Here is a 22236-nt window from a genome sequence, read left to right as displayed (position 1 = left end):
GGACTGGATCCTACGATACTTATCCATTATGACGCTCCCTGAGCAAAGAGCTGCAAGCAAAGGGGGGGGGACGGGGGGGGCTGCTTCTCGCTTGCTCCACGAATGCCTTTTAAATTCTGCCCTATCTGGAAACTGCAGTTTGGGACAAGAGTTGAAGTCTGGGGAGGAATAAGTGAAAGGGAATCTCTGTCAGCCATTCCTTCCTGCCCTCTCCAATTCCCAAGTGACGCGGGGGGGGGGGGGGGGGATGTGTGAGCCTTCACACCAGCACTCGTTTCCAGAGAGTATTCCTTTATTTAAAACAACATCCAGGAATTGACAGTACTCCTCCTCCTCCTCGTTCACGGGGCCCGCTGGACGCTTCCGCCTCTAGGGCCCCGCCGGCCAATCAAGTGGGAGGAGGAGGAGGAGGAGGAAGGGCGCCGGCCCAATCGGCGCGCTGTGTTGGGCGAAAGGCGCGGCCATTGGGCAGGAGGCACCGGGGAGGGTCTGCCGCCATTGGCTTGAGGTGGAGACCAAGCCCCGCCCCCGTGGGATGCCCTCCTCCCTTTCCAAAACGGCACCGGAGGCAGCAGAAGTCCCTCCCCCACCCACAGATCCCCTTTCAAGCACGCTGCTTTTCACCCCGAACTTCCGCCACACCTGCCTTGATTGGGGACCCCCCGTCCTGATCAGCTGCAGCAGCTCAGCAGAATCAGCCCCACAGAGCTCGGGTGAGCCGACCCCTCTCCTGCCCCCCCCACGGCCATTGCCATCGTTATAACGATCGTTGTAACGGCTATTGCTAAAACGGCCACTGCTGTCGTGTAACGATCGTTATAACGGCCATTGCTAAAACGACCATTGCCATCGTTATAACGATCGTTATACGGCAGGGTCAGGGTGGCGTGGTCGGCGGGCGGGCGGCCAGAGTCCCCCCAGCGACGACCACGACGTTATAACGATCGTTAACGGCAGGGTCAGGGTGCCGTGGTCGGGGGGGGGGCGGCGGGCGGCCAGAGTCCCCCCAGCGACGACCACGACGAACCTCCAGCTGCGGCAGCAGCGGAGGAAGGGCGCCGGACCAATCAGCGCGCTGTGTCGGGCGAAAGGCGAGGCCATTGGGCAGGAGGCGCCGGGGAGGGTCTGCCATCATTGGCTTGAGGTGGAGGCCAAGCCCTCCCCCTCCGCCCTTTCCAAACCGGCACCGGCGGCAGCAGAACTCCCTTTCCCGCCCCCAGACCACGCCACCCTGACCCTCCACGTCGTTATAACGACACCCCCTTGTCATTATAACGACCCCCCCACAGGGGCCCCGATTCTCTGTTCATCAGCAAGACTCCTTTTTTTTGTTTTTCACGGCAAAAGAGAGCTTGCAACTCCCATGTGTAGAAAACAAATTGGTGAACATTTCCATTCTTTATCTGTTGAACTTCTGCCTGTCCTGTGGTTTAAGAGGCAGACAAGCTATGGCGGTGTGGCTGCATAATTTTTCTAGCTCCCGCCTCCCTTTAAAAATAAAGTGAAGAAAAGAAGAATTTAACTTTCCTTGACCTTATTTATATGTCCTGTTTCTCCCCTGGTGAGCGCACCGTCTGCGTTTGAGAACCTGAAATCGTGTAAGAAAACCAACGAGACCTTCTCCCTTTCCTTACGGTAAAACCTTCCATTCACCCGACCTCGCTGTCGCTTTACAACCGCAACAATTGGCCTCTCTGTGATAATGCCAGTCACGTGACAGGGCAAACGACCGTTTCCGGCCCTCTTCCTGCCTCGACGAGTTATTTCCGCCCCGCCCGAGAGGCTAGTTCCGCTTCAAACTTCTCTAGCCCTCCTCTCTATGGCAGCCGAACGTGCTGCCCTTATCGAGCGAGGGACTGCCGGGGCTCTCCTTCGCCTGTGTAGCCCCCTTTCTCCATTCTAGGCCGCTCTGTCTTTGGCCCTCCCTCCAGGCGTCTATGGTTCAATTAAAGGGGCCGCTCGGCTTGAAGGGCTGCGGGATCCCGAGATGCTGCTGACGGTGAAGGCGCTTCAGGGCCGGGAGTGCAGCCTGCAGGTATCCCCTCCTCCCTTGCGGGCCAAGAGGTGCTGGGCCCGGCCCACGTCGTCCTGAGCTCCCCCGCCCAGAGGCCAGCAGGGGAAGGGAGGGAAGGAAGCCCCCTAGGAGGACCTGAAAGGGGCGGGGGAGGCTTTAGCTGCGGTTGCCAACTCCCGGTGAAGAAATTCCTAAAGGTTTTTTTTGGGGGAGGGGGGCGCCTGGTAACGGCGGGGTTTGGTGAGGGGAGGGTCCTCACTATGGGATGATGCCATTGAGCCCACCCTCCAAAGCAGCCATTTTGTGCAGGGGGACTGGTCGCTGTTGTCTGGAGACCAGTTGTAGTTCTGGAAGATCTCCAGTGTCCACCTGGAGCCAGCAGAAGAGTGTAATTTGGAGGGGCTGCTGTAATCCTGGCTGAGCTCTGCCTGAGATCATGGAAAGGCCCTGCCAGTAGGAGTGGATAAGGCGGTGGCGAACCCATGGCACGGGTGCCAGAGGTGGCACTCAGAGCCCTCCCTGTGGGCACCCGCAAACAGTCACCCCCACCCCACCCCACACATCTAGGCTGGCCTGGGCTGCTGGGCTCAATTATTAGCATTAAACCTAAGACCTAGTTTTGGGGAAGCAGTGTAGGTAAACCTGTTAAGTGCTGTTAAACCCCACTGATTTTCATGCGAAGAACTAAAGTGTGATCCTTTACCTAGGAGTAAGCTCAGTTGCTGGCAGTGGGGCTTGCTTCTGAGTAAACCCTCCTAGGATCATGATTCACCTGATAGACACAGGGCAAGGCCCTGTCCACAAAGCAAAAGCTCTGACCGGTTACAAAAATAACCATCCGAAAGCTTCTTCAGTGTTCAGAGATGTATTGTTTTCTTTCAATTCTGCGCAGAAGAGGGAACTCTCCTCTGTTAGCAACAGGGAGGAGGTTCAAAGGGGCTGTTGCTTGTGTAACATAATTTATACCCTCTTACAAACATCCCTCCTTGTCTTCTGACCATTGGCTAGATTTGGAATACGTACACATTGCCATTTGAATCTCCACTCCTCTCCAAAGCCCACCTTGCTTTCCACACCTTGTCCATTCCCATATTTGGTGAAACTTACGTCAAAAACACCTTACGTAAAAGGTTTCTATAACAACTACTGGTTTCTATTTTACCTTTATCTGTATTTGTGAGCTTCTGCTAATTCCTTTTCTCCTTGGTGGGGCCCTGTTTTCCCAAACCACCTGAAAAACTCAGTGTCAGGCTGCCCCATGAGTTTCGTTTCTTCCAACTAAAGTAAGCTTCTGAAGTGCTTGGTGCCCAGTGATTTACTCTCATATAACTTGTATGATTAAATACAATGGCTTAAAACATCATAAACCAGTGATGGCGAACCTTTTTGAGAGCAAGTGCCCAAACTGTAACCCAAAACCCACTTATTTATCACCAAGTGCCAACATGACAATTTAACCTGAATACTGAGGTTTTAGTTTAGAAAAAATGTTTGGCTCTGAGGCATGTGTCACTCAGGAGTAAGCTTGGTGGTAGTCATTGGCTTTGCTTTGAAGCAACCATGCAACTCTTCGAATGGGTGAATCATGACCCTAGGAGGGTTTACTCAGAAGCAAGCCCCATTGCCAGCAACCAAGCTTACTACCAGGTTAAGGATCGTGCTTTATTTCTTTGCATGAAAATCAGTGGGGTTTAACAGTGCTTAACAGGGTTACCTATATTGCTTCCCCAAAATTAGGTTTAATGCTAATAATTGAGCCCAGCGGCCCAGGCCAGCCTAGATGTGTGTGTGTGGGGGGGCAATTCCCCCCCCCATGACAAACTCTGTTTGCGTGTGCCCACAGAGTGGGCTCTGAGTGCCACCTCTGGCACCAGTGCCATAGGTTCACCATCACTGTCATAAACTATATGTTCATATCACACCCATTGGAAGAGTTGCACGGTTGCTTCAAAGCAAAGCCACCGACTACCACCAAGCTTACTCCCAAGTAACGCACGCCTCGGAGCCAACCGTTTTTTTCTAAACTAAAACCTCAGTATTCAGGTTAAATTGCTGTGTTGGCACTTTGCGATAAATAAGTGGGTTTGGGGTTGCAGTTTGGGCACTCAGTCTCAAAAAGGTTCACCATCACTGGAAGGTGTTGTTGATGGATTAAGGGGCTGTGTTGGTGTGGGGCAGCTTCGAGTATTCACCGTACAAGACCAAGGATCCTGCGCCTCTTGTTATGGAACGGCTAATCTAGTGCTGCGCCAAAGCACTCAAAGCATCGTGTATGTGTGGGCGTGATAACACAATAACACTGTAAGGATGGGCCTTTATTAGACTGCTTCATTTTGCTGTGATCAAGTAACAAGTGCAGAATGGTTGGTCGGCAGAGTTTTCAACTTCTGGTTCAGCTCCTGCTTTTTGCAACTAAGCTGTGGCCATTCTTTCCCGAAGCTCTGCCCAGACAAAAGCTCTGTGTCAAGACAGCAGATCTTCATGTAGAGAAAAACACATGTTTGCCTTTCATGCAACTGTGAAAGCCACCAGAACACAGCCACAAAAAGTTGGCAGCTGTCAGTTAAACCAGTACAAAAGATCTTACCCTGGAGCAACGGAGAACTTTTTGGGAGTAGGAATTGGGAGTGAAGGGAATCGTCTCTCATTCAAAGGTAGGGATTGCTGATGCGAACCCTTTCTGACAATGGCTAAAAGTCTTCTCGGGCATACCCTCCCCTCTTCCTCCTCCCCACCAGCATGTGTTCATTTGTGGTCCTAGACCTACGTCATCGCCACTTCTCTTCCCAGGTATCCCCAGACGAGCGTATCTCCGCTGTCAAACACCTGGTCTCAGAGAAGCTGAACGTGCCCGTGTCCCAGCAGCGCCTGCTTTTCAAAGGCAAAGCTTTGGCAGGTGGGTGAGTGAGCATGAAGTAGATGGGGGGGGGGGGGGGGGGCATTTGTTCAGACTGGGGTTGGAGTGAGGTGATGTTCATTCCAAAAGCCACAGGTGGCTTCTTTTGAGGAAGAAAGTATCTAAATGGCCCCAAGTCCAGTTCCTGGTATCTCCACCCATAGAGCTCAGGAAACAGGTCTTGAAGAAGGTTGCCAAGTTGCTAAGCAGTAGAAGAGCTGGATTTGAACCCACTATCACTTTCAAAACCAACAAGATTTTTAGGGTATGAGCTTCGTTATCTCTGACTTGTGGAAGCTCATACCCTGAATACCTTGTTGGTCTCAAAAGTGTCATTGGACACTAGCAGGTCTTCAGAAAGACCTTTTCTGAGAACCGTGGCCAGTCAGAAGTCTGAATGTTGCACTAGGCAGGCCAGTGGGCTGAGCCAGTATAAAATAGCATCAAAGTAATGCCCATTTTCTGGCAAGTTCAGAACATTAGCAGTATATGCGCACATATATGTTCTAGAGGAATGGTTTTTACCAACATGGTGTAGTGGTTAAGAGCGGTGGACTCTACTGTGGAGAACCGGGGTTGATTCCCCACTCCTCCAAATGGGTGGCGAAGTCCTATGTGGTCAACTGGATTTGTTCCTCCACATGAAGCCTTCTGGGTGACCTTGGGCCAGTCATGCTTCTCTCAGAACTCTCTCAGGCCCACCTACCTCACAAGGTGTCTGTTATGGGGAGAGGAGGGGAAAGGAGTTTGTAAGCTACCTTGAGACTCCTTACAGGAGAGAAAGGCGGGGTATAAATCCAAACTCTCCTTCTTCTTCCAAAACTTTTTGCTAATGCACCTCTCTTGGAAAAGATCTTATGACCCACACCTCCCGTGAATCCATCCTAAACTGGAGGCGGCGTGAATTTGCATTTTTTAGGACCCAAAAATTCAAACTTTTTTTTTCATCCAGAGCCTTATAATTTAGGCTCTACGGTAGCCTGAAAATGCATACTCACTGAAATGAACACAGACACAAGCAATGAAACAGTTTCGTGGAAATAATTTTTGTGTATGTAAAATTTGCATGGAACAATGTATAGTTGAGAGATGACTCGCACCTCCCTGGAGCAGGCGGACCTGATAGATTAAGAACCCCATTTCTAGAGGGTGTTGTCTGGTCTGCTTGAGGTGAGGATGTGTGCAGCGTGTGTCGAGGGATACTGAATGCTGCCCTGCCCTTGCCTATTTGCCACATGTGGACAGAGAACCTACGTGCAAATGAGCTGCACATGCACAAGGAGGAAGTGTGTGCCTGATTGCAGAGGTCTGTGTGGCTTGTATGCTTTCTGCCGCTCAGCAGAGGACACGCCCTGGAAGGGAATGGGTAGGGTTAGTGTGTTCACTTTCCTTTACCGTGTAGTTGCTCAGTAGGTCAGTATATTGTGCGTACGGGGCTTCTGCGTGGCTCACAGTGACTATGTTGTAGGACTCCTGTGCCCCAGTGGTACTGGGGGAGAGGCATCTGAGATTGGTTTGGGGGATAAGAGACGTACAGTATGTTGACCTGAACAGCCTGCTGTTGTGAAAGCTAAGCAGGGTCAGCCCTAGATTGTACTAGGATGGGAGGAAATCTGGGGTTGCTACAGAGGCAGGCAACGGCAAAGTGCCTCTGTTTGTCCGTTGCCTTGAAAACCCTAAAGGACCTCCATAATTCTGCTGTGACTTGAAACCAGAAAGCAAACAGAACCAGGGTGTTGCAGATGGAGATGGGAATGATAAGGTAGAATAAGTTTTGTGGAACTAAGTTGGATGGAGGGTTGGTGAGCATTTTAGCCATTTTTTTTAAAAAAAGCTTTTGTCTACTTGCTGAAGGAGGCTCTTGTTGTCCCCCGAGTGGCCCCATTAAGATCCTCTGTGAACCAACGGGGCCCAGTGATTTCTTTTTCAGCTGCACGGATATCTCCCGAATGTCCTGGTGGAGAGTTCTGATGGCAGCTGGTGGTTTCCATCTTATCTGTTTCTGTGTGCCATACTCTTCGTGAAGGGTTATAACCTGTGTGCTATACTCTTCGTGAAGGGTTATAACCTGTGTGCTATACTCTTCGTGAAGGGTTATAACCTGTGTGCTATACTCTTCGTGAAGGGTTATAACCTGTGTGCTATACTCTTCGTGAAGGGTTATAACCCTTTGTGAAGGGTTCGAATGCCTTCCGCCAGCGATAGTCACATCCCCTGGTTTGCCAGTATCCTTGCAGACATCTGTCTAGCTCCGTAAGGGTGCTGCAATTTTGGGCACTGGGGGAAAATTTATGAGTCAGAACAAAAAATGAAGGAGAGGAGGACAGCGTTGTAAGCTCCATTGGGTCTCCCCTTTTGAAGGAAAAGCAGGGTAAGAGTAACTAAAGAAACAAAGACCTATTTTGTGATCGATATGAAGCAACTGGAAACTTTGCCCACAGGGAGCGTATTCATAGTCTCTGGTGGCAGCAGACGATTTTGAATGGCTTGTGAATCCACAGCAGAAAAGGGGGTGCAGCTTTGTGAAAGTTTCAATGAGATGGCAGCCAGGATGTGGCTGTCATGTCCCCACCCCCTGCCCGCCCGCCCCCTCTACTCCCAAACGTGCCGTTTCCCCATGACAGGCTACCTTGCTTTTTCTTCCCAGATGAACACCGCCTCTCTGATTACTCCATTGGGCCGGAGTCCAAGCTGAACCTGGTGATCAAGCCGCCGGAGAAGGCGTCCCCCGAGGAAGTGGGCCGCAGATGTGGCTCCCCCCAGACACCTGCTGTTTGGCACACACTGGCTCAAGTCCTGGGCAGGCATTACAGTACAGCCGATGCGGAGAAAGTGCTGGAGCAGCTGCAGAAGGTGAATTGTCAGGCGGTGGTGGGAGAGTCGGGGCGGGGCGGGGCGGGTCCCCTTGGGCTTTGCTCAGATTGCTTTCTGTAGCACCTGGGCTGTCCCCTAACATCCACAAAATTCAGCGGATTACCTGGTAAGTATGCTTGGCTTAGTGGTTTCAGTCTGCTTTCGTGCATGTCGAATAATGCACTTTCAAGGCATGATGGCGACTGTTTTCAGCTGGATTTTACAGTGGGAATTAAGAAACCCCAAGTGTAAACAGTGGCTGAGGTGAATTATCCAATGTATATAAAAGCAACCAGACTCTTGCAGAATAGTTTTTCCCCCTCAGATGGTTAGCTGTGGTAGGCTGCTTTGGCCAAAAGAACGGTGTCTTGTGGCACTGTGCAAACGGATGAATGTATGATGGTGTCAGGCTTCACAAGCGCCCAGGCCACAACTCACATTGTTGAGGTGCTGCGAGTCTCTCTTTGGCCAAAACTTTTGAATAGGATTGCGATCTTTGTTTTGTGGATCCTTCTCGAGAGAAAAAATTTCCAAGTATTTAACGGGCAAGAGAACTGAACAACAGACTGGGCTTGGCTGTGTGCCGCCATTTTGCCATTTCTGGCAGTCAGATGTGACTGAATAGACTGAGGTGTGAGTGGGAATTAAGGCTCTGTCTCTGAGATGGTCTCTGGAACGATTGCTGAGGGTTGCACTGGTACACAGTCAGGTATGAACCAAAGACTGTGATTTGTCCGAGAACCTTGAATGAGCAGAAGAAGGGATGGAATTTCTCCCAGAACACAAGTCCGGTCGCCGAGTCGAATGGGCTGTGTTGGCTCGTCCTGTTCAGTTTCCCATCTCCTATAGAATCCGGGGTGATTTAGCTGCTGGTTGCGCATCATCTCGACAGGTTAGGAAAGCCGGGCTGAGTGTCAGCAAATCCCAAGTGCTGCTTGTAGGCAAAAAAAAAAGAGGGATGCGGTCCACAGGAACGGAATCTTGGGACTGCAGTCGGTCAGAAGTTGAATGCAGGTCAGTGTTATTTGCCCACCAAAGAAGGCGGCTGCCGTTTTAGGCAGCGTGAAGATGAGAATAGAATCCAAGTCGCAGGGACTGGGGGCTCTGCGCTGTTCCGAACTAGTCAGACGTCATCTGAAGGGTTGTGACTCAGTTCTGGGTACCACTCTTTAAAAAGGAAGAAGGTGGAGACAAACTGAAATGGATCCAAAATAGGCTGACAAAGACGGGCCAGGGAGAAAGGTTGAAGGAGGAGGAGGAGTTTGGATTTATATCCCCCCCTTTCTCTCCTGCAGGAGACTCAAAGGGGCTGACAAACTCCTTGCCCTTCCCCCCCTCACAACAAACACCCTGTGAGGTGGGTGGGGCTGAGAGAGCTCCGAGAAGCTGTGACTAGGCCAAGGTCACCTAGCTGGCGTGTGTGGGAGTGCACAGGCTAATCTGAATTCCCCAGATAAGCCTCCACAGCTCAGGCGGCAAGCGGGGAATCAAACCTGGTTCCTCCAGATTAGAGTGCGCCTGCTCTTAACCACTACGCCACTGCTGCTCCAGCTGAAGAGAACTGGGTTTGTTTTGTGTAGAGAAGGGGAGACCAAGGGGAGACGTGGTCATCATGTTCAAGTACCTTGAAGGTCTAACGCATAGAAGAAAGCAGAGACTCGTTTCTGCTACCCCAGAGGGCAAGATTAGATATCAGTTGAAACTATGACGAAACTTCCTGACAGTTGTACAGTTGAATGGACTACCTAGCACAGGGGTAGGGAATCTGCGGCTCTCCAGATGTTCAGGAACTACAATTCCCATCAGCCCCTACCAGCATGGCCAATTGGCCATGCTGACAGAGGCTGATGGGAATTGTAGTTCCTGAACATCTGGAGAGCCACAGGTTCCCTACCCCTGACCTAGCAGGAGTGGCGGGCTCTTCCCTTGTTGGAAGTCTTCAGCCAGAGGATGGACAACTGCTGCAGAGGATGGCTTTAATTCTGGATTTTGAGGGGGTGGGACTCGATGGCCTCCGAGTCCTCTTTTGAGTCCAGAACATGGAGGTTCTGTCACAGAAGTGACTTTCCTGATGGGGCTCTGTTTGATTTTTCTCTTTCCCCCCCATCTCTTCCTCAGGATTACGAGCGGAGCCTGCGGCTGCTGAGCTTAGATGACATTGAGCGTCTGGCTACACGGCTGCTTCACCCCGAGGTGGCGGAGGCCGTGGAGATGGGCTTTCTGGATTAGCTGCCGGACTTGGGGATTGACCCCCGTCAGCTCCTTTGGACACAGAGCCCCCAGGCCGGGCCCAAACAGAGGGCTGAATGGGAACGATCCCTCTGGACTGCTTTTAAAGGGGGAAGGGGGCTTAGACCATTCGTAACCCCTCCCCATCCATTAAAGGTGGTGACGGGTGAGCTTGGGCTGCCCGGTCTATTCTGTTCAGCTGAAATGGGGTCACATCGAAGTTTGGAGGGGGGGGGGTCGCTTGCCCTGAGAGATGCAGCCACCTCAGATGTTGAGGCTAGTTCTGTTTCTATATAGATTTTTTCCCCTTCATCACCAAAGTCCAGCCTCCCCACCCCCTTGGTTGATCCTTATTGCGTAAGCCAAAGGCCAGTTCCATTAACAGCGTTCCCCAGAATTTGCAGGCAAGAAAAATCAAATCGCAGTTGAAATTTTTAATACTTGTTTTGAAATCTTGAGTGACTGTTCTTTCCGGTGCCACAATGTAAACTTGAAGAATAGAATAAAGCGAACCCAGGTCCCAACGCAATCGGCAGCTGTAAGTTGCATCCATAATTTTTTTCCTGACAGTTTACATTTTTTTTTTTTTTGGCCATCCAGTCACAGCTGACTTACAGCCACTCGGAGGGTTTTCAAGGGAAGAGGCTTTTGCTGGTGGTTTACCATCCCAATTCTGGTATGCCTTGGAGGTCTCCCATCCAAATGCTCGTCAGGGTTGAAGCTGAGGGTGTGTGGCAAGCCCGAAGGCACCCGTAAGCTTCCACAACGCAAGTGGCGATTCAGAAATTCAGATTTCCCACGCTCTAGTTTGACAGCTTAACCACTGTGCCGCCTTGGCTCTCAGTCTACATATATACTTCCCAAAAACCATATTGACTTAATCCAATAAGTCTCTCAGTCTGTGAACTATAGAATCCTTAAATCACTGAAAAATACTCAGTGTTCTTCAGCTTCAAATTTTTGGTGCAGTAACAGTGAAAAAAAGGCATTTTGTAAGTTAGTTAAAGAGTGACTAACTGGTACCTTCCAGGAGGAAGCAAACCATATCGGTTAGTGGTTTGTTTAGCTTAACATGCGTCAGAGCTGGTCTCTGAGCTGCAGAGGTGTATCTAGGAAAAATGTAGCCCAGTGCAAAATCTGAGTTTTCCGCCTCCCCCCCCCCCCCACCGTATGGGTAGCCGCCCTCCCCCACCACGACCAAACAACTGTTTTTTACACCAGGTCTTGAAGTCAGTGTTTGGACCCAGTGGGAAGGAGGAGGGATGTGGGGGGGTGATTTTCCGCCGCACCCCGCACCTGACTAAATGGCTGCACCCCGGGGACATTTGACCCCATATGTCCTCCTGGGCGGTACGTCCCTGCTGATCTGTAGAGGAAGCATTCAGAGCAGATATGAAATAAGATCTCCCTCTGTTCCTCACATCTGAGAGAAGATGCTCACAAATGCTGAATCTGCAGAGGATCAATTCTTGTATTTGTACTACCTACTATAAATATAACCTTCCAGCAGGCAGTGCCTAAGATTGTATTGTATAATATTTTCAAGAAGTTTTCAAATGCAGAACTCAAGGAATCGGAGTTCCTGGAACTGAAAGGGACCAAACCTCAGCTTTTGTACAGGTTCACAATTTTCAGCAGTGATTTCACCAAACAGAAATGGCTGTTGTGTGTGGGATCCAGTTATCCAGAACCCAGAAGTTTGCCCAACCAGTCTCCCTGGCCACTGTAAATGTTTCCTCACGCATGTTTTTCCTACTGAGGGGACACACCCAGCCTCCTAACATTTTGGGGATCTTTGTTAGTTTTCAACTATAAACCGTCCCCTCAGTTTCCAGGTCTCCTACAGGTCACAAGTGTATAGGCTTTGGTTTTCTCTTGTAAGGTTAAGTTTTGTGGTGCACAAGTTGATTATTGAGATAATTGAGGGTGGATTGATAAACTACTAAGAAAATATATTTATTTACAGCAGTGGTTCTCAACCTGGGGGTCGCGACCCCTTTGGGGGTCGAACCAGCCTTTCACAGAGGTTGCCTAAGACTCTCTGCATCAGTGTTCTCCATCTGTAAAGTGGATAAATGTTAGGGTTGGGGGTCACCACAACGTGAGGAACTGTATTAAAGGGTCGCGGCATTAGGAAGGTTGAGAACCACTGATTTGCAGGTTAGTTCTAAAGGAACAAACCCGCAGCCCAGGTCTGCGGGCAAGACAGAAACCTGGCTGCCGGACAGAAATGTAAACCGGTTATGACTTCAGAGAGTAGTGAGACTTCTCTGCAGTTCTTTCAGACACAAATGTGGTGTAGTGGTTAAGAGCAGTGGACTCTAATCTGGAGAACTGGGTTTGATTCCCCGCTCCTCCACATAAAGCCTGCTGGGTGATCTTGGGGTAGTCACAGTTCTTTCAGAACTCTCTCAGCCGCAGCCACTTCACAAGGTGTCTGTTGTAGGGAGAGGACGGGAAAGGAGTCTGTAAGTTTCTGTTTCAGGAGGGGAAGGAGGGGTATAAATCCAAACATCTTCTTTTTATTGACTAGCCACTAGGTTGGATCTTCTCTCACATGTTGGATTTTACAACCTGCCTTAAGCCCAGAGTCACTAAGTTGTTCAAGGTCTGCTCGTTACCCGAGACAGGCCTAACAATAAGAGCACTCTCTTCTCTTCCAGAGAACCACTTGGCCACACTACCAGGTAGAGCTACGCTTGCTCTGTTTGCTCTGTTTCCTGAGCCAGACCTCATTGTCGAAAAATAAAAGAGAAAAAAGGGAAGAGAGGAGAAAAAAGACAAAGAGAAAAGGAAAGGAAAGAGGGAGGCTGTTCCCAAGAGCTCAACGGCTCGCTCGTGCCACAGATTCTGGATTCCTCCCCCCCCCCCCCGAACTAGGGGGGTCTAAAATCCAGACCCTTCCAGGCCACCTGTCAAATTTAAGGTCCCCAATATCTGGGGAGCCAAGAGTGAAGAAAAGCCTGGTCTTCAGCTGGCAAAATAGCCCCCATCAGCAGTGTGGGGTCTGGGAACACTTGGAGGTTCAACCAAAGTGAAAGTCCCTCTCTGAGGTCCTCGCTTCTCCTGTGTTCCCTCCAACATCTCACCCTCCCTTCTCAAAAGTGGCCAGATGCTGCAGCTGCGCTCCTGTGTGCAGGTTTTCCTTTCAGGGGCAAGACTGTCCACCATTGCCCGGAAGCTACCTCGTTTGGGAATCCCGTTCCAATCGGGAACAATAACTATGCCGCTGCCTGGGCAAGGTAGAAATACTAGTTTCCTCTCCTTTTCAAGTTCAGGAATTGTATTTATTTCACACTCCCTACTTTTTTCTCCCTAGTGGGGACCTGAAACACTTTATGTCGATCTCCACCCTTTTAATCTGCAAGACAGTCCTGCGAGGTAGGTCAGGCTGAGAGGCTGTGTCTGGCCCAAAGCCATCCGCTTCCACCGCAGAGCTTCCACCGCAGATTGGGGATTCGAAGCTGGGTCTCCCAGACCTCAGTCCGGCACTCTAACCACTAAGCTACACTGGGGATGTAAAGCTGCAGTAAAATTTGTTGACATTTCTTACGATATTGGGGAGGGAAGTCAGGAAACGGATCGTTCGGCCCTGAGTATTAAACTCCACTCACTGGTGGGAAAGAACTGGGAAGCAGAGCTAAATCTTCATAAGTAGCAGTTTGGATGTATTTATGGGAAGGACTCCATCGTGCAGCTGCATCCTCACGTTGACACGCTCAGTCAATATTCTGAACCCAATTCTTGGCAGCTACAATTGCCAGTGTCCCCTTACACGATTCCATCCAGGCAGACCCACCTTCCTGTAAGGCTACAGCTCCCTGCCACAACAGCTGCACCTGTTGGACAGCTGCCTACCATCCAGCTGGGACCAGCACAGGAAGCAGCTGGGGGCCTCAAGGAGAGTGTTGGCTTGCTTCCTAATGTGTTGGGAAGCATTTCTTGACAATGGCAAGGTGCGGTGTCAGACGGCTTGGTCTCTGGGGTCGGGGCCGGGGTGGGGGTGGGGGAGAACACCAGGTGTGTTGGTAGGGAGGGGCCTCCCAGGGCAAGACAAAGGTGACAACTCACCCTACAAACTGCAAAGTTTCTATTTAAATCCCGTCCTTCTCCCAAGATTTCTGTGAAGGTAGGCAACATGTTTGTATTTTAAGGAGGAAACTGTGCAACACATGCTTGAGCATTTGAGAAAGCACAAGTATCATAATTCAACTTTCTGCACATTCCCAGAGCAAACCAATAATTCCACGTTCACGGGGGGTGGAACAAATTGCTCGTTTCTCTGATTACAGGTTGGGTCACGCCTGCTGGCCCCTGAGGCCCGTCTGCCAGAGACTGGTTCTTGCCTAGTAATTAGTTGATGCCTGCAGTGTTTAGTGAGACTTGAGCAAATGCTCTGCCACAGATCGGAGACCACAGATCAGGGTCCCCAATGTGGTGGTGCCTGTGGGCCCCATGGACACCTTTTGTGGCTCCGGCCAATTGTGCTTAGTAAATTGGTGAGGCCAGGTGGGATCTGGCCAGTAGGGCTTCTGATTGACTGTAGGAGATTTGATCAGCTGTGCAGATTATTACTGGATTGTGTGACTGGCACTTGCCAAATCCCAACAGACTGCCTCCTCAGAGTCAGGTGGCATCAAAGTTCTACCTGTGATACCCGCGTTGGCTAATTCACACGTGCACAAGCTTCCATGAACCGGGATCTGGAGGGGGTGCATGAATTCTTCCCTTGCCCATTACCCGGCCCCACCACGTGAGACAGAGGCTGTCTTCCCCAGGAGCTGAACACGCACGTGTGAAACTGTTACAGTGAATTGCCAGTAACAATAAGTGATTTCAGCTCAGCAACTTAATGAGGCGCAGGGAGCAGGCATTTCTTCAAAGCAGGAAGGATTTTATTGCAAGTGATTTCTTGGCACAGCTCAGCAAAAGGACCTCCACATGGCTGTGCATCAGCCCCTTTTATACATTTCCCAGTAACCCAGAAAAGGGGTGTAGGGCAGTCCCACCCCCACAGTGCAAAACCCAGGAAGGGGGCGGTCTCCTTCCATCTAATACAGAGAAAATATCCTAGAACACAAAAGGGAGAAAACAATCCCTTTGCACATGCTGATGAAATCAAATCTCAGAAGCAAAGCCTGCACCTCTTTGCCTGAGGTGGTTCCTTGGGAGTGTTAGACAAAGACCAGTTTAAATGATCCAATGAATTCTTGGATCCTGAAAGTAAGGATGTGAACAGTCCAATGAGCTTCTGGATCCTGAGAGTAAAACTTCAAACAGTCCAATAGCAAATCAGGGTGACATCTTCCAAGGCTGGGTGACCCTTGGGTGCTGGCAACAGATTCGATTAGGAAGTCCAAAGAGGGTCGTTGTTCTTGTCAAAGGGTCGGCTGGGCGTTGGTCTAAGCAGCATTCCAGAGTCAACTTCCTTGTTACTTAATATCAGACCTTAACTGGCTATTGCTTCTATTCTCAGACACAAATTTCAAAAATAACATTTCTAACTTAAACATTAGGAAAACCTTAAAGGATAAACACACATACTTATACTTATAGGCAGGACTGTACATCTACCTACTGGCAGGGCTCGCTTAAAACTAATAGAACCTTAACCTAACTGAAGAACCTTATTAAACTAAAATCCTAAACTGCAGGCATAAACTTAACTAAGAGAAGCTTTTACTACATCCTAGAATGACACAAACACAATGGAAATCATATAGCATTGACACAATCATGCATATACATTCTTTGTGAACCTTATGAAGGCTTCTGAACCACACAGGTCTCTGTATCCGGGCAGGGAGCCAGTGTAGCCAGGCAACCTGACTTCAGGAAAATATTTTGTTTATTTTCCCATCGGTAACAAAACCATGCAGGGAGCAGCAGTGGCGTAGTGGCTAAGAGCAGGTGCACTCTGATCTGGAGGAACCAGGTTTGATTCCCCGCTCTGCCGCTTAAGTTGTGGAGGCTTATCTGGGGAATTCAGATTAGCCTGTACACTCCCACACATGCCAGCTGGGTGACCTTGGGCTAGTCACAGTTCTTCGGAGCTCTCTCAGCCCCACCCACCTCACAGGGTGTTTGTTGTGAGGGGGGAAGGGCAAGGAGATTGTCAGCCCTTTTGAGTCTCCTACGGGAGAGAAAGGGGGGGATATAAATCCAAACGCCGCTGCCTCCTCCTCCTCCTCCTCCATAGCATTATTTAGGGACCGCAACCGAGGAGGAGGAGGCGGCTTGCAAAGGAGGGGGATCCCTTGCTCAGGAAGCCGGAGGAAGCCTCATCCGAGGGGTTTTATTTCTTCGCTCTTTTACTAGCAAAAAGCGTCATATCCTCATAAGCGCACCAAAAACGTAACAAGACCCCGCCCAAAGCCACGCCCCTGCCCGGCAGGCGTCTTCCTCCCGGGAGCAGAGGGGCGGGCCTCGCCTTAGCCACGCCTTCTCCGCCCGCGTGTTCTGCCCGGCCGTGCCCACGTGAAGCTGCTGGCGGGTCCAGCGATGGCCGCGCCCGACCCAGGACTGGCCTTGTATCCGACCAGGCGAGGGCGGCGAGGGCGGGGCGCGCTGGTGCACGTGTGAACGGTCTCCGCGGGAAGGAGGAGGCGGGCTGGAGATCTCCGTGTCGGCGGCTTTCCCTGTGCCAGCGCGGCCTGCGTGGGAGGAGCTTCCTTTCCCTGCAGCCTGGCCAGCGCTGGCTTGGAAAATCCCTGGGGCTTTGGGGTGGCCGAGACTGGGAAGCGTGGAGTTTAGGGCAGGAAGGAGCTCACAAGGGATCATGGGGTGCCGCTCTAGGGTTTTTATTTCTCCTAGACTCTATGGCACACCCTACAGGCTGCTCTTCCAAACTGTGACCTCACCTGGGGGACCCTCTGGGTAGTCTGGAGAGCTCTTGCAATTCCAGGGGAATGCCAGGCTGTACCTGGAGATTGGCACCCCATCCCCTGAAGCGGGTGATTGCTTAACCTAAGGTGGGGGCTTCCCAAATGGAGAAAGTGAGGAGGAGAGCGTCACTGTATGCCCTTTTTCTGGCGCATTCAACTGGCCGCAAGATAAACAGGAGATCTCTCTATCCCCCCCCCCCCCCCCGTTTCTCCAAAGGTGGCTTCCCTGATTTGCCCGTCCTCCTTGCAATAACCCTGCAAGGTAGGCTAGGTGGAGTGGCAGCACTATTGGGTCAATGATACCCAGGGAGCTTCATAGAATTGTTGCATTGGAAGAGACCACCAGGGCCATCCAGTCCAGCCCCCTGCCATGCAGGATCACACAATCAAAGCACTCCTGACAGGCGGCCTTCCAGCCTCTGTTTCAAAACCTCCAAAGAAGGAGACAACTCCACAATCCAAGGCAGCGTATTCCTCCGCTGAGCAGCCCTGACTGTCAGGAGGTTCTTCCTGACGTTTAGGAGTGATCTCTTTTCTTGTTCTTTGAATCCTTTCCTCCTTGTCTCAGGAGCAGCAGAAAACAAGCTTGCTCTCTCTTCAACACGGCACCCCTTCAGATATTTAAACATGGCTATCATGTCACCTCTTAACCTTCTCTTCTCCAGACCAAACGTACCCAGCTCTCGTCTCTCCTCGTAGGGCATGGACTCCAGACATTTTAGGCTCTTCTGATTTGAACCTGGGTCTCCCAGATCTATGGCTGTTGTGCCACCCTGGGCTCTCATCATGCGTGCCACTTTTCTGGGACTGAATTCAGGCCCCTGCTAAAATTCGTTTTTTAAAAATAATAAAATCAAGGCCCATCTAAGGGCAGCAAGACAGAGCAGATGGGGTGGGAGAGCTTTCACGTGATCTCTTGTACTTTGTATGTTCTTTAAGATTGCCTCCAACCTTAGTGAGCTCAACATTCCTTTCCCGTCGTTGCTGCTGGCCCGGATCGCTCTGGGCTCTCTCTCCCCGGATCCTGAGCCCCGTAAAGGAGGAATCAGCAAGGAACTGAGCGTGACCGAGAATGTTTTGCACGTGTGAGTATTGTGTGCCCCTTCACAGAAGCAAGGTAAGGGGTCTGCTCCTGGGCAGGTGAGAGTCTTGTGCTCCAGAAGTTCTCCCGCGTAAGTGCCAACCAAATGAGATGAGTGTCATGGTAGCCTAGAACTTGGGAGACACGAATTCGAATCCCTCCTCAGCTGAAACTGACTGAGCAATTTTGGTTTGGCCTGACCTCACAGGATATGGGGAGATCCGGGTGATAAATGAGATACAGAGGAAGGAGCCACACAGGGGCACTGTGCACATTTATAGCACCTATTTGTTTTGGTGAGCTTTGCTGGTAGATGCAGTTAATGCTAATTATTAAGGGGGAAAGGGGGAGTTCTCTGCACAAGGCGTTTGAAATGGCTGTGAAACTTTGCTCCCAAGAGGGGTTGGATAGGCTCACACTGAAGATAAGGGGAAAGGGGGAGGGACTGGCAAACAGCAGCATCAAGCAAAGAACTGGAATGCCACAGTGACTCAAGCATGCGGTGTTGGGGGTCGTCCCGTTAACAGTGCAGGAGACTTTGTTGACACAGCCAGTGTTCAATTCCCCGCTCCCCCATGAAGCCCGCTTGGTGACAACAGGCCAGTCGCTGTTTTCGCAAAAACTCTCTCAGCCCCACTTGAGCTTGTTTGGAGGTTCTAGCAGGGGAGCGCAGCTATCGTATACCCTCGACCGAAGAACGGTACACTCCTTCTATCTGGGATGGTCATCCTCTTCCACTGAGCGCGCAGCTTCGGGAGGTAGGGGACACCCGCCTAGCCAGCCAGATCAGCCGAATCAACCCTGGCGATCAATGGGGGGACAGATGTCGCAGCCAGATCGCCCTCACATCCTCTCAGCCCCACTTGCATCACAAGATGTCTGTTGTGGGGAAGGCGATTGTCAGCTGCTTTGAGACTTTTTAAAAGTAGAGAAAAGCGGGGTGTAAGAACCAGCTCCTCTTCTGATGCACAGGTTGTGACCTGAGCCATTCATCCGTTTCTTCCAGGCGCTGGAAAGCAGAGGAGGCCCGAATCCTGCGTGTTTCTGTCAGTTCTTTTTTGGACCATCTCTCCTTGGTGGTGGAGACGATGGAGCTCTTTGGGCCTCCTGTGGCTTGAGAAGCTCCAGAAAAAGATGGAATTCCGAATGGCCTCGGTTGGACACAGAACTATCCCAGAGTTCACTGATGCTGAAGGAAGCACGAGGCCGTCTGCCTTTGAAGCCAGGTTGATAAAAGCAGGTGTTTCCACTGATGTGCAGGAAAACTGGCACACTTTGTGAACTGGCCAGCCCAGGACTGCCTTAGCGTAAAATAACTCCGATCTGGAGCCACCTGTGCGACTTATTTTCTTGTCTGTGGTGTGTTTATGGTGAATTGGAATGGTTGGTTTTGATTCATGAGTTGAATCTGTCAAGTTATATATAAGCAAAGCCTTAATAAAGATTATTTTTGAGACTTCTGGATTACTGTGTAGGGGGGCTTTGGCAAATTGACAGGCACTGCTCCGAAAGGGAATGTCACCTGTTGTTTAGAAACAGGAAACCGGGAAACTGGTTTTCATCACTGCTGTGACTAAAACAATAATCTGCAGCGGTTCAGAATCAGGCCCAGGTTCAAAATGCACACGGTGCTTTTCCCATTTGTGTTTTGATTGTGGATACTGGACTTGCTCGTTGTCACACTACAGCAGGGATCCCCAGTTCGGTGCCTGAGAGCGCCATAACCTTTGTCGTCTGTCTCATCTCTTGTTTCAGGTTTATTTTCTCGCACTCCTCTTTCCCAGTGTATTTTAAAAATTGCCCCTTTTCTCCCCTGCACTTGATCTTCTTGTGTGTGTGTGGTTCCACTTCTTCTGACAACCATTTTGCAGTTGCGTTCACCACCCTGTGTTAGAAAGGGGCGTGCAAGCTCCAAAAGGTTGGGAACCCCTGCACTATAGTATGGAAGCTGAAACAAGTGCAAACGGAGAAGCAAGCCCGATTGTGTTCAGTGGAGCTAACTCCAAAGTGAGACTGCATAGGATTGTGACATTACAAGTGTTGTGTTTTCCTACTAGCGGAAAGCTGCACAGCAGCATGGGATTTGTAGTCTTAAAGCGGTGTAATTGTGCACAGTACCATCTTGCAAAAACCTAATCAGTGCGAATCAAAGCAAATTCATCTAGCCAAGAAAAGATGTGCTAGTACAGGTCTGTCGCCAGCTATCAGTTCTTGATTGTTCTGACGTGGACCAGAATAATATGATGAACTGCAAACTAGTGTTGAATGCTAAACAGTGTCTCGCTCTGAAAGGTGACATCTCAAGAAAAACAGATGGTGTTGGCGAACACTGTTTAGCATAAACAGGCTGTTTCACAAAATATCCGAAGAATGAGGGCAGCACAAACACAGCACACCCTGAAAATGTGTGGCATGAAATATCCAGTGTGGAGCTGATGGAAGAACGGTGGAATGTTCAGACATTTTGGGGTAAACATGCTGGGTAGTCATAACGTAGCTGGGATGCACAGAAATATTCTGTTTTTACTGTGGAGGAGAACACCTTGCTTGTAGCTACTAAATGAGTTTCACACTAACCAGGTTAGGGTACAGGTCTAAACATGAACGCAATGGGGCTTGTGTGCCCCACCCCCAATCCACCCCCATCGTGACTTGAGGAAGATGGGGTTCACAAAACAGGGTCCACACTTCAGTGAAGTCCCGGAAGGACAAAATCATACATAAATCAGTGCTAGCGTCGAGTTATCGGCAGTGGCGTAATGGTTAAGAGCAGCTGCATTCTAATCTGGAGGAACCGGGTTTGATTCCCTGCTCTGCCACTTGAACAGTGGAGGCTTCCCTGGGGAATTCCGATTAGCCTGTGCACTCCCAACACACGCCAGCTGGGTGACCTTGGGCTAGTCACGGTTCTTCGGAGCTCTCTCAGCCCCACCCACCTCACAGGGTGTTTGTTGTGAGGGGGGAAGGGCAAGGAGATTGTCAGCCCCTTTGAGTCTCCTACAGGAGAGAAAGGGGGGGTATAAATCCAAACTCTTCTTCTTATTCTGAAACAGAATGCCAGGAAAATGGCGGAAGGGTTGCTTAGAGACTGCCGTGCGTCATGACAGCATGCATAAGAAAGGCCTATGTGGGTGTCAGAAACATGATACACCCTGTCTGGAGGCCCCCTGGATTTTGAGGCCCCAAGGCTTTGGCCTGCTAAGCCTACAGGTAAATCCAGCATTGCTGAGACCCCTTCTGGAAGTGTGCTGTATCGGTCTCCTGTGGTCTAGCTCAGACTCCACTGACATTGGGTGCCCTGTGAGACCAATCTGCCTTGTTTGGGACCCCCTGATACCATCCAGCCTTTCTGATATTGGAATCTCAGTTAACCTAACTGAGAAGATAAGGTCCTGAACTTGAAGTATCTCCCCTGGGGCCAAAGAAAAGAAAAAGGTCCCCATTCTCCACAACCCATCCTGCCTGCAATTAAGACCCTTTCTTTGGTCTTGGGTGTCTCTAGGGGGCTTTCCGCACTACAGAAGGGAGCTAAGGTCGACTCGGTTCCCTTCAGTGGGGGGCAATTCCAGGCTGTCCGCACAGCAACTTACTTGGCCCCCTGGAACCGAGCTAAGTGGGCGGGATCATCTTGGTGCCTGTTTTGCTCCTCGATCGTGATTGGAGCTTGTGTTACCACGGGAAAAGGGAGCGTTCTTTTTTTTTTTTTACAGTTTACAGTTACATGCATGCCACGACTCTCCCATTCTGCGCATCCTGATTGGTTGAACAGATGAGGTCTTGTTTCGATGCGTCCGCACTTCGGAGCTTCGAAGCGGTATTGACCTTGTTCCAGCAGAAAGGTGCAGTTCTGAGGGGGGGGGGGGGAAACTGAGACAAAACAACATTGAACTCAGTTGCAGTGCGGATACACTGAGGTGAACCTAGATAGAAACCAGTACAACTCTGTCAGTGCGGAAATCCCCTAGGTCAAGTTCTTCGGAACTTCTGATACCTCTACTTCATTACTGGCCACAGTATTGAGCATTCCTCATTAAAACCCTTTTCTGCAACTAGATCTTGACAGGACGTATTTTGTGGACTGATGGTCGTCTCTGAAAGAAGAGAAGAAGAGTTTGGATTTATATCCCCCCTTTCTCTCCTGTAAGGAGACTCAGGGGCTGACAATCTCCTTGCCCTTCCCCCCTCACAACAAACACCCTGTGAGGTAGGTGGGACTGAGAGAGCTCCGAAGAACTGTGACTAGCCCAAGGTCACCCAGCTGGCGTGTGTGGGAGTGCAC

General features: G+C 50.4%; 2 protein-coding genes across 2 annotated transcripts; both read left to right on the top strand.

The window, feature by feature from the left end:
• Positions 1 to 552: 552 nt before the first annotated feature.
• Positions 553 to 10521, top strand: UBL4A (ubiquitin like 4A). Its single transcript, XM_048491620.1, has 4 exons — positions 553 to 2035; positions 4805 to 4910; positions 7558 to 7763; positions 9882 to 10521. The coding sequence occupies exons 1-4, from the start codon at positions 1988 to 1990 to the stop codon at positions 9990 to 9992; spliced, it is 471 nt and encodes a 156-aa protein (XP_048347577.1). The 5' UTR covers positions 553 to 1987; the 3' UTR covers positions 9993 to 10521.
• Positions 10522 to 16391: 5870 nt separating this feature from the next.
• Positions 16392 to 19413, top strand: LAGE3 (L antigen family member 3). The gene is made up of 3 exons (XM_048492279.1): positions 16392 to 16522; positions 17833 to 17961; positions 18964 to 19413. The coding sequence occupies exons 1-3, from the start codon at positions 16494 to 16496 to the stop codon at positions 19073 to 19075; spliced, it is 270 nt and encodes an 89-aa protein (XP_048348236.1). The 5' UTR covers positions 16392 to 16493; the 3' UTR covers positions 19076 to 19413.
• Positions 19414 to 22236: the final 2823 nt, after the last annotated feature.

Source organism: Sphaerodactylus townsendi, linkage group LG03, assembly GCF_021028975.2.
Source record: "Sphaerodactylus townsendi isolate TG3544 linkage group LG03, MPM_Stown_v2.3, whole genome shotgun sequence".
In the NCBI taxonomy this organism is placed as follows: domain Eukaryota; kingdom Metazoa; phylum Chordata; class Lepidosauria; order Squamata; family Sphaerodactylidae; genus Sphaerodactylus; species Sphaerodactylus townsendi.
This window is presented reverse-complemented; position numbering and strand designations above follow the sequence as displayed.

What these genes read in the sequence shown, in the direction of transcription:
- LAGE3 (XM_048492279.1), top strand. Translation starts at nt 16,494, where the DNA reads ATGGCCGCGCCCGACCCAGGACTGGCCTT. An exon ending in CCCGACCCAGGACTGGCCTT is followed by an intron (nt 16,523 to 17,832) that starts GTATCCGACCAG and finishes CTCCAACCTTAG; the next exon opens with TGAGCTCAACATTCCTTTCC. An exon ending in ACCGAGAATGTTTTGCACGT is followed by an intron (nt 17,962 to 18,963) that starts GTGAGTATTGTG and finishes CGTTTCTTCCAG; the next exon opens with GCGCTGGAAAGCAGAGGAGG.
- UBL4A (XM_048491620.1), top strand. Translation starts at nt 1,988, where the DNA reads ATGCTGCTGACGGTGAAGGCGCTTCAGGGCCGGGAGTGCAGCCTGCAG. An exon ending in GCCGGGAGTGCAGCCTGCAG is followed by an intron (nt 2,036 to 4,804) that starts GTATCCCCTCCT and finishes TTCTCTTCCCAG; the next exon opens with GTATCCCCAGACGAGCGTAT. An exon ending in TGCTGGAGCAGCTGCAGAAG is followed by an intron (nt 7,764 to 9,881) that starts GTGAATTGTCAG and finishes TCTCTTCCTCAG; the next exon opens with GATTACGAGCGGAGCCTGCG.